Source organism: Stenella coeruleoalba (assembly GCF_951394435.1).
Source record: "Stenella coeruleoalba genome assembly, chromosome: 19".
NCBI classification, from domain to species: Eukaryota; Metazoa; Chordata; class Mammalia; order Artiodactyla; family Delphinidae; genus Stenella; species Stenella coeruleoalba.
In genome coordinates, this window is record NC_137165.1 from 36,126,699 (window position 1) to 36,140,846 (window position 14,148).

The window sequence follows — 14,148 nt, forward strand, 5'->3', positions numbered from 1 at the left end:
AAAGGAGGTAAGTCCATACGCACTGCCATATCGGCTGGGTAAGTGAAAATAAGTGCAAATAGTGAGTTGGAGAATACTGCAACTTGGGCCCATTGCTGTTTAAAAAATAAAACAAAAAATTTTAAAAGATGCATGCATGTATCTGCGGCAAGCACTGTTGGTTTTCTCCCAACAGTCATTCCCTCCTCCCCCTCCCTCCTTGCAAACTGAATGGCCAGAAGTTTTCAAGCAACAGGCAGATAGCAATGTGCTATCTGGGGCAACAGGTCCCACTGCCAGCCCCTGGGATGAAGCATGATTGGTTTTATGGAAAAATCGGTCCTCTTAGACAGTGATTGGTCTAGAGGTGGGCTTGTGACCCTATTCTGCCAAGGAAACATTAGGGAAAGTCTGCAGGGAGACTTCCATCAAAGACTTTCTCCTTTGATCAAAAAGAAAAGCCCTTGGCGAGGATGTGGAGAAAAGGCCACCCTTGTACACTGTTGCTGGGAATGTAAATTGGTGTTGCCTCTGTGGAGAACAGTATGGAGGAGCCTCAGAAAATGAAAAATAGAACTATCATGTATGATCCAGCAATATCGCTTCTGGGAACATATCCAAAGGTAACAAAAACACTGACTCAAAAAGATATGTGTGTTTATGGCAGCATTATTTACAATAGCCAAGACATGGAAACAACCTACGTGTCCACTATTGGGTGAATGGATAAAGAAGTTGTGGTACACACACACACACACACACACACACACACACACACACACACACACACACACACACAAGAGAATGTTATTCCACCATAAAAAAATGAGGAAATCCTACCACTTGCAATAAAATGGACCTTGAAGGCATTATGCTAAGTCAAATAAGTCAGACGAAGACAAATATTATATGATCTCACTTATATAGGGAATCTAAAAACAATAATAACCAAACTCACAGCAAAAGAGATCAGACTGTGGTTACCAGAAGTGGGGGTGGGGGGAGAGAGGGAATTGGAGGAAGGTGGGCAAAAGCTACAAACTTCCAGTTGTAAGACACTTAAGTACTAGGGTGTACTGTACATAATGTGCAACATGATGACTATAGCGAACACTGCTGTGTGTGGCATATAGGGAAGATGTTGAGAGTAAATCCCTCTGCCACCTCCATCTATGTTATCTACTATTAATGGAATTTTGTGCAAATCCCTTTGGTGTACTGATAAACAAATTAATATGCAAGTCATTTGGGGGGATCTATATACTAGCTACAAATTTTCTATGCAGCAAACATGGTTTTTATATAAACTGTAAATTTATCCAACTAATCTGTTGAAATAATTCCAATGAATTGGAAATGCTAGGACTAAGGATATCCAAAATTTATAGTTTGAGTCCAAACTAGATTCCCCCCTACTATATATAGATGGGACCTCATCAATCTTGTCCCGTGTTTATGTGGGTCTGTTTCCTAAGGCTGTACAAATGTTAGATTTTTAATCTTTGGTAATATGATATTACAAAGAAATTGCTTTTCTTCTTATTGTTCAGCTCAGTCATCTTCATATATGCTTAATCCTTACTAGTCACTTGTGTTATTTCATTTTTCATTTCCCTTGGTACCTCAATGTCTTTGTTACTGGTTTCTAAGAACTCATTTATGACTGAGGATGGTAACTATTTGTCATGCAATGCAAATGAAATACCATACTTTATTGCCATCAACTTACTATGGTGATTTGTATTTTGGTTGTATATTAAAATATAATCATGTTGTGTTTTATAAAAAAGAGTAAATCCCAAGAGTTCTCATCACAAAATTTTTTTTCCTTTATTCTTTTCTTCTTTCTTTTTTTATTGTACTACATGAGATGAATGTTAGCTGAACCTATCGTGGTGATCATTTCACAATATATGTAAGTTAAACCATCATGGCTGTATGCTTTAAACATATAGAGTGACGTATGTCAATTACTTCTCAATAAAACTGGAAAAAAGAAAAAGAAAAGCCCTGCCAGGGAAGAGACTATTTTCTCCCTGTTCCCTTCCTTCCAGCTTGGAATGCTCTTGGGTTGTGTGAGGATGTGAGACTTCAGGTACAGCAGCCATTTTGCAGCCATGAGTAACAGGCAAAGAGAACCCCAGACACACTGACCAAAGATACGGCATTGCTGAGCCACCGAATGGATTCTGAAGCCAGCCTGCCACCTCTAGACTTCATCAACGTTAAATGTCCTTATGATTTAAGCCACTATTTGTCAGGTTTTCTTGCATTTGAACATATAATTGACTCAATACCCCCCCCAAAAAAAAACTACTAGCAAAATATACATCAAACTGTTAATAGAGGTTCCGTTGGATAGGAAGGGAGAGAGGACTTTCACTTTTTCTTGAAATATATTTTTCCCCAAAAATATATGAGTATTGCTTAGGTCAAAAATTGAAAAATAAAATACAGTTCAACTTTAGTAACCACACATGGCCTACATATCTGGCTTCTAATTTCCCTTGTCTTATTCATTTTCCCAGGCTCTGATTCACTTCTATTTTCCCTCTTTACTGTGTGTTTTGGAAGGCCACTTCCAATCTTCTGTTGAAAGACTGTATTAAAAAAAAAGCAACAAAGGGTATAGGTACTATAATCGAAGTCCATCTCAGTCTTGTTAGATGTGCAGAGTTTGAAAGGCAGAAATAGTAAAGGCAAGGAGGAAGCATCAGCAAGAACAAAGGCATGTGGGAGAAAAACAGCTAAGTTTATTCAGGGAAATCTCAAGTAGCTCAAGATTTCTGGAGTGGTGAGAGCTAGAGAGATGGAAAGAGGCTGAAATAAAGGGTCCTTCTACGAGCATAGGAGCTTGAATGTCAGCTTGAACCTGACTGTGGTCATGATTCTAATGATGGCAGCTAACATTCACTGAGAACATGTTCTGGACCAGGTGCTGTTCTGAATCTAATAACTAGTCCTACAAAGCAAGTCAGCTTTTATGCCCTTTCCATAGATGGGGAAACTAAACAGTTTGGGAGAGATGAGCTGTTGAAGGATTTTAAGCAAGAGTAGCATGTTGAGATTTGTATTTTTAAAACACATCTCTATACATACTTAAATATTTAGAGATGAAATGATACATCTTGGCTTTGCTTCAAAATAACCAGTTTGTGGGTGGGGATATAGATAAAAATTCCCAGGAGCTGATCATTGTTGAAGCTGGGTGATGCATAGAAGAGGGTGTATTATACTAATCTCTCTTCTTTTGTATACATTTGAAGTTTTCCATAATAAACGTTTTTTAAAAATCTCTGGCTGCAATATAGAGATCCAACTGAAAGTGTGAAGTTAGGGTATTAACAGGTGAGAGCTGATGAGAGTCGGTGAAGTGGCAGTAGGATAAAAAAAATAAGACATTTTGAGAGAAACTAGTCTTTGTGGTGGGGGGATGGAGTAGCGGAAAAACCTCAGGTTTAAAGTCAGTCTTAGGTACCTAGCTTAAGTGACGCAGTTAATGCAGCACCTGTTAACATTATAGTGAATAAAAAAACAGGTCTGGGAAACAGTGAAAGGAAGGGTGTGGAAGTGTGTTCAGTTTTGGATATGTCAAGTTTGGTATGGCAGTGTGTGGGGCATCTAAATCAGTGGCCCTTTCATAGAAAATCCTTGAGTATATACCTTCAATTCAATCAAACCTATTTGTTTACAAATTACCTAAATGATCTATAGTAATATGTTATGTAACAAAGATACTTTTTGCATGGCATAGAAGTTCTAGCATTTCCTACCCACAACTTAATGGGCTGTATTTCATACTATTAAGAGTATGGACACACTACCCTTTGAGGACCACTGATCTCCGTAAGGGTGATGGTTTTAGACTGGAATGTTCAACCTCTCTGAACCTCAATTTACTTCCATGTTTATAGAAAATACTACTTTCCTTACAGAAGAACAATGAAAATGTCATGAGATCTACATATATGCTGATGTGAGCACAAGTATGGTGCCAGGGGCTGCAAAATGCTGTTTATACTCCATTCTTCCTTCTCCCCACACCTCCTGCCCCAGTCTCCATTTCCTCCAGATTAGAGCAACAGAATAGCCCATGCTTTTTGCTTCTTGTGTGAGGAATCTGGAGATGCATTTAAGTGGACTCCCGAGTGGCTTGAGAGCTGATTACAGGTGTGAGCAAGCACTTCATTTCATAGGCATTTGCTTGCTTACATCCCATCCCCAAGGTGAAGTGCAAAAATGCTGGTCACAAACCCTGCAGCTGGTCACTTCATTCTGCACAGGCTTAGAAAGGGTTACATACCCTCACCAGGAACACACCACACTTAACAGCTAGTACAGCAAGAGACTTCTCACAAATGGAGAAATTTTTCAAGAGGCTAAGAATTCTTCAGTTCATTGAATATTAGCAGGGATTGGGCGAGAGATGAGTTGAATACACTAAAGGTCAATGCATTACTCCAAATAAACCCCATGTGGCTCTAGATGACAAAATATCACCTCACAGCTTGACAGTCCCCCCAAAACACATATAAGCCACATTCATGCTACCTTAGCAACTGCCAATAGAGAAGTGGGTAAATAAGTTCATGACTGTGGCTCTTACCTCCTTGAAGAGTTCGCTTGGCACTGGTTACAAGAAGAAGGATTTGAGCTTGACTCAAATCCTCTAATCCCCATCAAGGGAGTAAAAAAAATTAGAACTGGGAATTCTTTATTCTCCCCCTAGTAGAGTATAAATATGACCTAGAGATGTTAACAAAGTAGAATTAAAATTTAAACTCTGGGGGCTTCCCTGGTGACGCAGTGGTTGAGAATCCGCCTGCCAAAGCAGGAGACACAGGTTCAAGCCCTGGTCCGGGAAGATCCCACATGCTGCGGGGCAACTAAGCCTGTGCGCCACAACTACTGAGTCTGCGCTCTAGAGCCCGCAAACCACAACTACTGAGCCCACGTGCCACAACTACTGAAGCCCGTGCTCTGCAACAAGACAAGCCACCGCAAGGAAGAGTAGCCCCCACTTGCCACAACTAGAGAAAGCCTGCGCACAGCAACGAAGACCCAATGCAGCCAAAAATAAATAAAATAAAATAAATTTAAACTTTGCTTCCATTATTTTTTTCTAGAACAATAAATTCTTATAAGTCTTTCGCTCTGAAAACCACATGCAAAATAAGCACATATAACGCTTAGCGTCCATTTCTGAAACAATGATTGAGCTGAAGCTTAAGATAAGGTGACGACAAAAAGCTACAAAAGCTTCAATTACTCACATAATCTAATGCTGCCGTCTAGCAACTCAAAAGAGGAATATTAATAAGCCTACTGGATCTAGGACTCTGAAATTTTTAGCCTTAGTATTATTTACGACAGAAGACGCTGAAAAAGGAGGCCACATAGGGTCTCCACAATTGTACAGCAATAGCTCATCTTAATAGAAAATGTTCTTTTAGAAAGATGCTGGGATACGTTAACACAATCCAGTGGGCTGCTCGAGGTCATCACCCGTAGACCTGGAAGGACCCTGAAGACACTGAAGGTACCCAGCACTGGCCTGTTTGTTTGTACATTTAAGTGGGATCTATTACTTCTCTGGGCAGAGCCAGAACCATTTTTTGTCATTGGAGTAACTTCCTTTTCTAACCTGCCATTTCTTTTCCACATTTTAGAAAGGAGGTGGGGTGAAATACATAATATAATGTCAGTTTTTCCTAAGAAACATAGGGACTTAAGCAAGGTTATACTATGATTAAAGAATTATGCAATCAACTGACAAACTTGGAACCTCAACTAAACTTTTAAGTTGGCGTCATGTACATTTCCAGGAAGGGGAGTGGCTAGTAATTAGTAGGACAAGCATACCAGGTGTTCATATGCCCCCTTCCCCACAAAGTAACAGTGACAATCATTTGAAGTACTAAGCCCAGAAAAGTCTTTTCGCTTCCACAACTACCTTTCTAGGAAAACCTGAAGGTTCAAAATTTATACCATTAGATCCCATGGTTCTCATAAATGTGGACTGACCTCCAGCTCATCAGAACCTCTGTTAGCTGATACCCAGAAACACAGAGAGATCTGTGCTGGGAAAGGGGGAAATACTCATCAGGGTTAACTGTGAAACAGGAGACTAACTACCTGTATTATTTTTGGCTACAGACAGGTGTTTCCAATCTCTCATGCTGGGTCTTAAAAGAAATGCACCCACATTAGCGTGTGTGTAGGTGGAGAGGGAAGAACCACATACACTTAGTTTCAAACAAAAGTTACTATGGGTTTATTAAAACATTTCTGGTAACTTAAATAAGCACAGCTGGCTCAATATATCATTATCCTTATATTATCACTCATTCTGGAAAGTTTCTGAGAAGATTTATCAGGATGGGTTTCTCTTGTGGCTCAACTGGATCTGAGGAAAGAACAGAAGAAATTATATACTTGATTTATAGTCACTGGTCACCAACAAACAACATGCACTGGCAGTGCTGTTTTGGGAGGCAAGGCAGCTGGACTGCTTTCCCCTCCTGGCTAACGGTTTGCTCAAAATTCCACCACCTTCAAAAATTCTTTCCCCTAATTAAGTCTACATGCACTCCCAGAGTCTCTCCTCAACATTTATGAATCTCAGAGAAGACCAAATTAGTCAACTGTGATGAACAGCTGGTCGCAGCTCCACCTCAGAACCACCACCATATCTCAGGTGAAAAATCAAGCCATAGGAAGAGAAGCATGTCCTACTGTTTTAAATACCAAGCAGCAACTGGAGGAAGGCACAAATCTTGTACCTGGAAGTCAAAAGGTACAAACGTCCAGTTATAAGATAAATAAGTACTAAGGATGGGATGTACAGCATGATAAATATAACGAACACTGCAGTGTGTTATACAGGAAAGTGGCTGAGAGAGTAAACCCTAGGACTTCTCACCACACAGAAAAAAGTTTTTCTCTATTTCTTTAATTTTTATCTATACGGATGTTCACTAAACTTATTGTGGTAATCATTTCATGACGTATGTGAGTCAAATCATTATGCTGTACACCTGAAACTTATACAGTGCTGTATGCCAATTATATCTCAATGAAACTGGAAGAAAAAGAAATACATATATGGTGTATATGTGTACATATATGCATATGCCAAATATATCTACTATATACGGCAGCAAAACTAATGACCAACCATTAACTAGCTACAAGGCAAGCCACTTATAATCTCTCAAGAAACATACAAAATAAAAGGGTTTGAGCTTACGGAAGCTATAATTATATCTGGAGATACTTATCTCTCTCAGTTAAGTCTCTTCTCCTTTGTGGATTAAATATTCAGTAATTATAATTTTGATGACCATTATGGACACAATATTAAAGATCTGCCCTCAGAAGAACAGAGCCAGACTGTTGTGATTTGGGATAAAAAATTCCCAAGGAAGGTTCAAGTCCAACTAGGCTCTTCCTGATCTATATCCATCCCACTCCCTTAACTGAAGACAGCGCAACCCAGAGGCAAAGAAACAAAAATCAGTTAATATGGTCCCTCTGCCAATTGACAGCAATGGGTGTAACCTTAAAACTTTGTAGGATGAAAAAAAAAGTGAAAGATTTTCTTACTTCAAATAATCTCTTTAAAAGTCTGAGTAATGATGCAACCTGAAAAAGTAAAAGACAAAATCATCAAAACAATTTTGTGATTACCCAGGATACTGTCAATCAGATCGCAGAATGACACTTAGGAAGACTTTGGTGCGGAAATGTAATCACAATCACTCTCACTAGGCAGCTAGGTGACTCCTCAAGCTGCCATTCTGAAGTATCCTAATGCTAATACCTCAGATTTTAGATAAAAGCCATCAGCTTGCTCCAAAGCATTACATCACGGTCTATGAAATACCTGATCAGCCACATCCAACAGAAATGCTGTCAGTCCAACCCACACGCTAGAAACAGTCTCACTAGAGACCAATGCTCTGGTGAAAACTCTAATGAGCTTTGGGGCTTAAGAAAAGAAACAAATCAGTTATAATAAACCAAAGCTTTGGAAGAGAATTCCTAAGTTCAGTAAGAATCTGCATCCTTTTATAAAATCCAAACTGAAAGAACCACTCCAAAAATGACGTGAAATGAGAATGATGGAATTATCAATTTTCCCGGTACCACCCAACCATTTTCCTTTCAAAGTAAGTAAAACTATAAGCCATATTATTGTTTGCTCTGTTCTCTTTTCAAAACCAATTTGTATTCCTCCTCTTCTTCACCCCAGATTTCAGTTTCTTTGAAAGCAGGCCTTCCCTGAAGCATACAAACATAAACACAGGGTTCTATGCAACATTCACTGCCAACACATGGGAGCAAGGAAAGGTGGCTATTATTTTTAAGTCACAGGTTCTCCCCCAGAGCTACCTTGTCACCTGTATCTTCTAGCAACAATGTAATTACATTTTATTTGTTCTTGCTTTATAGCCAAGTAGGTTGAGCACAGAAAAGAACCTGGACAGAGCACAGCCTTTTGGTATCTTTGTAGTTAACATCCTTATTTACAGCTTACAGCTGCAGGAAAAGAAATACCTCTTAAAAAAAATCACGTACATCTAGTGGAATAAATAGAGCATTGTCAGGTCAACAAAGGCTAATCTAAACATAAGGCACCATGAAAGTGGCAGTATTATTAAAGTGGCAACTTTTCCTCAATCTGACATTTTCAAAATATAGCTTCCCCCTTTCCTCCAAAAATTCCCCAAGTAAATTTTCTGCTAGAAAAATCTTATGGTAGAAAAATGCACATTTTTTTTTAGATATGACGATGGGAGTCGACTATAAACACTCTATAATTTATCAGTTAATAATTCTTAATTATAATTAATAAACTACAGATCTAATAAATTATATATAATTATAGACTTGAGAATGTAACAACTTTATCTTCACATTTTCAAAGGAAGCTGAGACTTCTTTCTGACTTCTAAACATAAATAATACCTACCTATACATCAGGGCCTTGCCCTTTTCATTCCCCAAAGCAAAATAACCACTTCTGGGAGAAAAATCCATAGTATAAACAAGAGAAATATTCTTCTTTTTAACAACTGGGAAGTTTGAAAATACTGTACAGGAAGGAAGGTGGACCTGCAGGAAATAATAAAAAGCTTTAAACTACAACAACTGGGAGCTCCTCTTTCTTAAATTTTAGTCTTCATTCTGTCATTTTGCTGGAACAAAAAGTTCATTTTGATTGTAGCACACATCAAGTACAGTTCTCTTAATAAGGCAAAGTGTTCCAAAATTAAAATTTGATTCTCAATGTGCTATTAACTAAGAAGGAAGGGAAGGAAGAGAAGAAAGTGCTTTCTTGATGCTGCATTAAAATGCAGCATCTAGCATGGGGCCTGGGAGGGTCAAACGAATAAGTGAATGAATAAAGTGAAAAGTCAACAGTAGAGCCCATTAATGCTCTAGCTTAATAACCACAGTAAAGGATACTAAAATTTAATCACAAGGAACAGATACTTCAAACATTATGAAGAGTTGGAATCCAAGACAAAGTCATATCAAATCTTCCAATATCATCTAACTCCCCTTTTTTCACTTTTATCTCTCAATTTTGTGGTATATTCTTTGCCTTTTGCAATCTCTCCTTGAGGAGGGCTAAACCATGAAAACCTAGTTCATCAAGTGAAACTGTGTTCTGATTGGGAAAGAGCCAAAAGCTCACCCCAAGGCCAGGTCTCTTTCTCCAGGAAAGTCTACTTGGGGGAAAACAGGCCCAATCCAAGCTAGGCAAGACAAGTCCCCGTCCAATTTGTGGATAAATAAAACCCAAGCACGGAAGCCGTTACCTTAAGCAGACTAGGATTTTAACAAACTCTCATTTTCACACATTCTCTAGCTCTTCCAAGAAATACACCACCTTAATACTCACATACAGAATTATCATTCAGCTATTAATCATGGTAGTCTATCATCCTTCACTTTTAGATGAGACTTTAAACCACCCAATCAAGGTGATTTTCATAGACAAGTACCAGGTAAAACCCACTGTTAGATACACCTGTCTATTACACTGGTTTCAGTCAGTCACTAGGCCCTACTCCCCCAATAAATGCCTATTGACCATTTTTTGTCAAGAAAGTAAAGTTTACAGTGACTCTCCAAGCCATTTTCGATTATTTTCAACTTCTCTGGGAAGCAGGCTCTGCCTGCACAGCCTGGCATCAATGCAAAGGCACTAGAAGTGGTCTTGACCCATTAAAGCTAAGAAGTTCACAAAAGTTGGGGCACAAGACACAAAGCAATTTTTTAAAGTTCATTTTTACCAGAAGGTAGCTGTGTATTTTTCTAGCTAAATAAACAGAACAATTCTGTTACCAAAATTATCAGAAATACTACAGTAAATACAAACACAAAGTTTATGATGTAAATGGAGTCTCTTTAGATGTGGTGCCTTGTGCAACAAATAACCTACACAACTGTACACAGCGGCCATGGTTTCACACGACAAGCTGATGTGTTCTTCCTGATGGAGGATAAATACCAACTTATGGGCAATTTAATTTTTTTTTTTTTGCAGTACGCGGGCCTCTCACTGTTGTGGCCTCTCCTGTTGTGGAGCACAGGCTCCGGACGCGCAGGCTCAGCGGCTATGGCTCACGGGCCCAGCCGCTCCGCGGCATGTGGGATCTTCCCGGACCGGGGCACGAACCTGCGTCCCCTGCATCGGCAGGTGGACTCTCAACCACGGCGCCACCAGGGAAGCCCTGGACAATTTAATTTTAAATTTTATCTCCCCTACTGACTTGGATATCAGGGGCAAAAAACATGTTTATGCCCTCCTAAAAGACTCAACTGTAACTATTCCCCAGTGTTTTTAGTACATCTTCCCTCAGACCAATGACCCCCACCTGGTTAGAACTCAGCTGTGCTCTAACCTCTCTTTATGACCCCCGTATTAAAAGCTGTAATTGAACTAATAAGAAAAAGTCCTATAAAAACCCAACTTCTGGGCTTCCCTGGTGGCACAGTGGTTGAGAGTCCGCCTGCCGATGCAAGGGACACGGGTTCGTGCCCCGGTCCGGGAAGATCCCACATCCCGCGGGGCGGCTGGGCCCGTGAGCCATAGCCGCTGAGCCTGCGCGTCCGGAGCCTATGCTCCGCAACAGGAGAGCCACAACAGTGAGAGGCACGCGTACCACCAAAAAAAACCAACTTCTTTAATTCAGAAAGTTCCCTTTATCTCCAACGTAATTTCTGTATTACATTTAAGGGTCCAGATACCAAAATTCAACAAATAAAAGGTCTCTCATCCTTAATTTAATGGATAAGGAGTTCCACAACTTCTACAACATCCAAGATTGTAGATGTAATAACAATTTAACTTCTGAGTCTCTGACTGGTGCAATGGCTTAGATTCATATTCACTGCTTTGTGCTGGAGTAACAGAACTCTTTGGATCATTATAAGAGATTGCATTTAATGACACTACCACTGTTTCACTGAGGCATTCTGAAGCTATGCCTGGCTTCTTTCCATTAGATATTATGGTTGACTACCATTTAAAAAATGGGAGTTAAAAAAAAAAAAAAAGGGAGTTGGCTGTTACTAATGAATTCCTTGTGTGATTTTGCCACAATAAAAAACCACAAATGCTGCCATGATCACTGAAGCAAACTAGGCAGAACTAACTACTAGGCATCTTGCAGAATACATTATGTCAACAGAGATTGATCCCATGGTTTTCTAAAACAACTTACTACCATTAAAATGATAAAAGGTTAATATGTACTAGTCCACCACTACCATTACAGGAGCGGAGATTTTAAAGCTGACTTGAATTAGGATCCCCTCATTTATCAAATGATTCATTCAAGAGGCAATAAAACACAATGCTATATTTTCCAAACACTTTTTCCAGCAGAACTCTTTCTTCCCTCAAAGAAAATCTTATGCAGAATGCCAATACATACCACAAGTAATACTGAAGCTGCTCTATATAATACAAGGAGGAGCTTAGCCTCCTACTTGCCCTACTTACCATCTGAAGTCCTATACACATTCTAGGGCTCTGAAGAGTTTAGTCAGAAAACCATTAAAATGTTAGAAAGAATATGGAATCTAGCATCACAGTTCACTGCCCTTTACTAGCTGCTGACTTGGGGTGAGCCAGTCCTCTGAGGACTGTTATTTGGCTCAAAATATTTTTGTACAATTCTTTATAAATCTTTGTAAACTATACACTATTAAAGCTGATGAAGTGTGTACGGTTTATTTGCTGAGTAAGCAAGATAAAAATAAGAATCTCTGTAAAGTGCTTATGGTATACACATAACAATAGCACAGTGTAATGCTGCCATTCAAAGTTCTATGCCATCTGCATACCTGGCCCACAGCAAGTAACTGTTGAATGAATGAAGAAATTGGTTCTGCCTGAAGGGTAGGAAACTTCACACAGATGGAGTGACATTTAAGCTGAACTCTGAGGTTGGGCAGAAAAGAGTCAACACTGGCCTGAGGCTGCTATCCTTAGAAAGGCCCGCTTGCAAGTGGCTCTTAGATGGCCTCTGGGAACTTGACTGGCATACAGGTCCCTACACACATGGGAAACTTTCCCTAAATGATAAGGACAGCTCACTATGCCTAAATGATTTGTCTCATGTGGTTTATGCTGAACACTTGCCTTTACTTCTGGGAGCCTTTACTTTGGGTACCTCCTAGGCAGAGGGTACCTACATGATCAACCCCCAATAAAAACCTTGGGCACTGAGTCTCTAATGAGCTTCTCTGGCAGAAAACACTTAACACATGTTGTCACAACTTGCTGTTGGAGGAATTAAATGTGTCCCATGGGACTTGCACTGGGAGAGGACTTGTATTAAATGCGTCCTATGTGACTTGCACTGGGAGAGGACTTGTATTAAACGTGTCCTATGTGACCTGCACTGGGAGAGGACTTGTATTAAATGTGTCCTATGTGACTTGCACTAGGAGAGGACTCTTGGAAGTCTGTGCCTGTTTCTTCCAGGTTTCACCCCATGCACCTTTTCCTTTTGCTGATTTTGCTTTGTATCCTTTCCCTGTAATTATTCTTAGCCATGAGTATGACCATATTCTGAGTCCTGTGAGTCCTTTTATTTACTATTCTATTCACCAAACCTGGGGGAAGTCCTGGGGATCCCTGGCACAGAGCTATCTTCACAAGTAACTATCCAGCTATTTAAATTGCACTCTTTGTACACAATTTATTTTCAAAAATTAAGAACTGCCTCTACTCCATTATGACACCAGGCCTTAAAAAAGTAGATGAAGAAAGAAAACTAGGGATTTCCCCGGTGGCACAGTGGTTAAGAATCCGCCTGCCAATGCAGGGGACACAGATTCGATCCCTGGCCCAGGAAGGTCCCACATGCCGTGGGGCAATTAAGCCCGTGTGCCACAACGTCTGAGGCTGAGCTCTAGAGCTCACAAGCCACAACTACTGAGCCTGTGTACCATAACTACTGAAGCCTGCGCACCTAGAGTCCGTGCTCCACAACGAGACGCCACCTCAATGAGAAGCCTGCGCACCACAACTAGAGAAAGACCGTGCACAGCAACGGAGACCCAATGCAGCCAAAACTAAATGAATGAATTAATTTAAAAAAAAAACTATAGAGGAATGAAGTGTTTGCTTTAAACATATTCCTTCATGTGTATGCCGAAAGAAACCTCTGAAAATGAAGACTACCACTTAAGAAATGCTAGGAATGGACAGCACAGCTTTCCCAAAAGAACTGACATAATACAAATTTGGTGGCTACTGTTAGTCATTTCTATAATAATACCCAAAAGCTACAGTATAAGGAACTTCTACATCAAAAGAGGCTACTCTTTTTAAAATAATCCAACACTTTCCTATTATCTTTCCATGTTTTCAACTTTAAATTTTAAAATTATCAATGCTAAAAGGAAAGGGTAAAGAAATATTACCAATCTGACTGCTTCTTTCATTTTTTCTGAAGCAATTGCCAAGATTTCTGTAGTAGGATTGAAGGTCAGAGAAGTAACACCTGTAACCAAGTTCATTATAGCTTTTATTGGCTTTGGGTTTGCTTCTTGGAGACAAGAATCTTGATTGTATATGTTTACCACTCCACAATTAGAACTGCAAAGAGAAAAAGGAATACAACAGATTAAAAACAAGCAAAA

At 39.6% G+C, this 14,148-nt stretch overlaps 1 protein-coding gene across 2 annotated transcripts in view; it reads right to left on the reverse strand.

Moving 5' to 3' along the window:
- Window positions 1-5,142: 5,142 nt before the first annotated feature.
- Window positions 5,143-14,148, reverse strand: part of UTP18 (UTP18 small subunit processome component) — a 40,943-nt gene continuing 31,937 nt past the window's right edge. The window contains exons 11-14 of one of the 2 annotated variants that reach the window (XM_079906109.1): window positions 13,930-14,104; window positions 8,954-9,096; window positions 7,585-7,623; window positions 5,148-6,385 (exon numbers count right to left, since the gene is read on the reverse strand). In XM_079906109.1, the coding sequence (XP_079762235.1) occupies window positions 7,599-7,623; window positions 8,954-9,096; window positions 13,930-14,104 (343 nt within the window). In that variant the 3' untranslated portion in view covers window positions 5,148-6,385; window positions 7,585-7,598. Of the gene's footprint in view, window positions 6,386-7,584; window positions 7,624-8,953; window positions 9,097-13,929; window positions 14,105-14,148 lie in introns of both variants that reach the window. The other variant, XM_079906108.1, reaches the window with a different exon arrangement.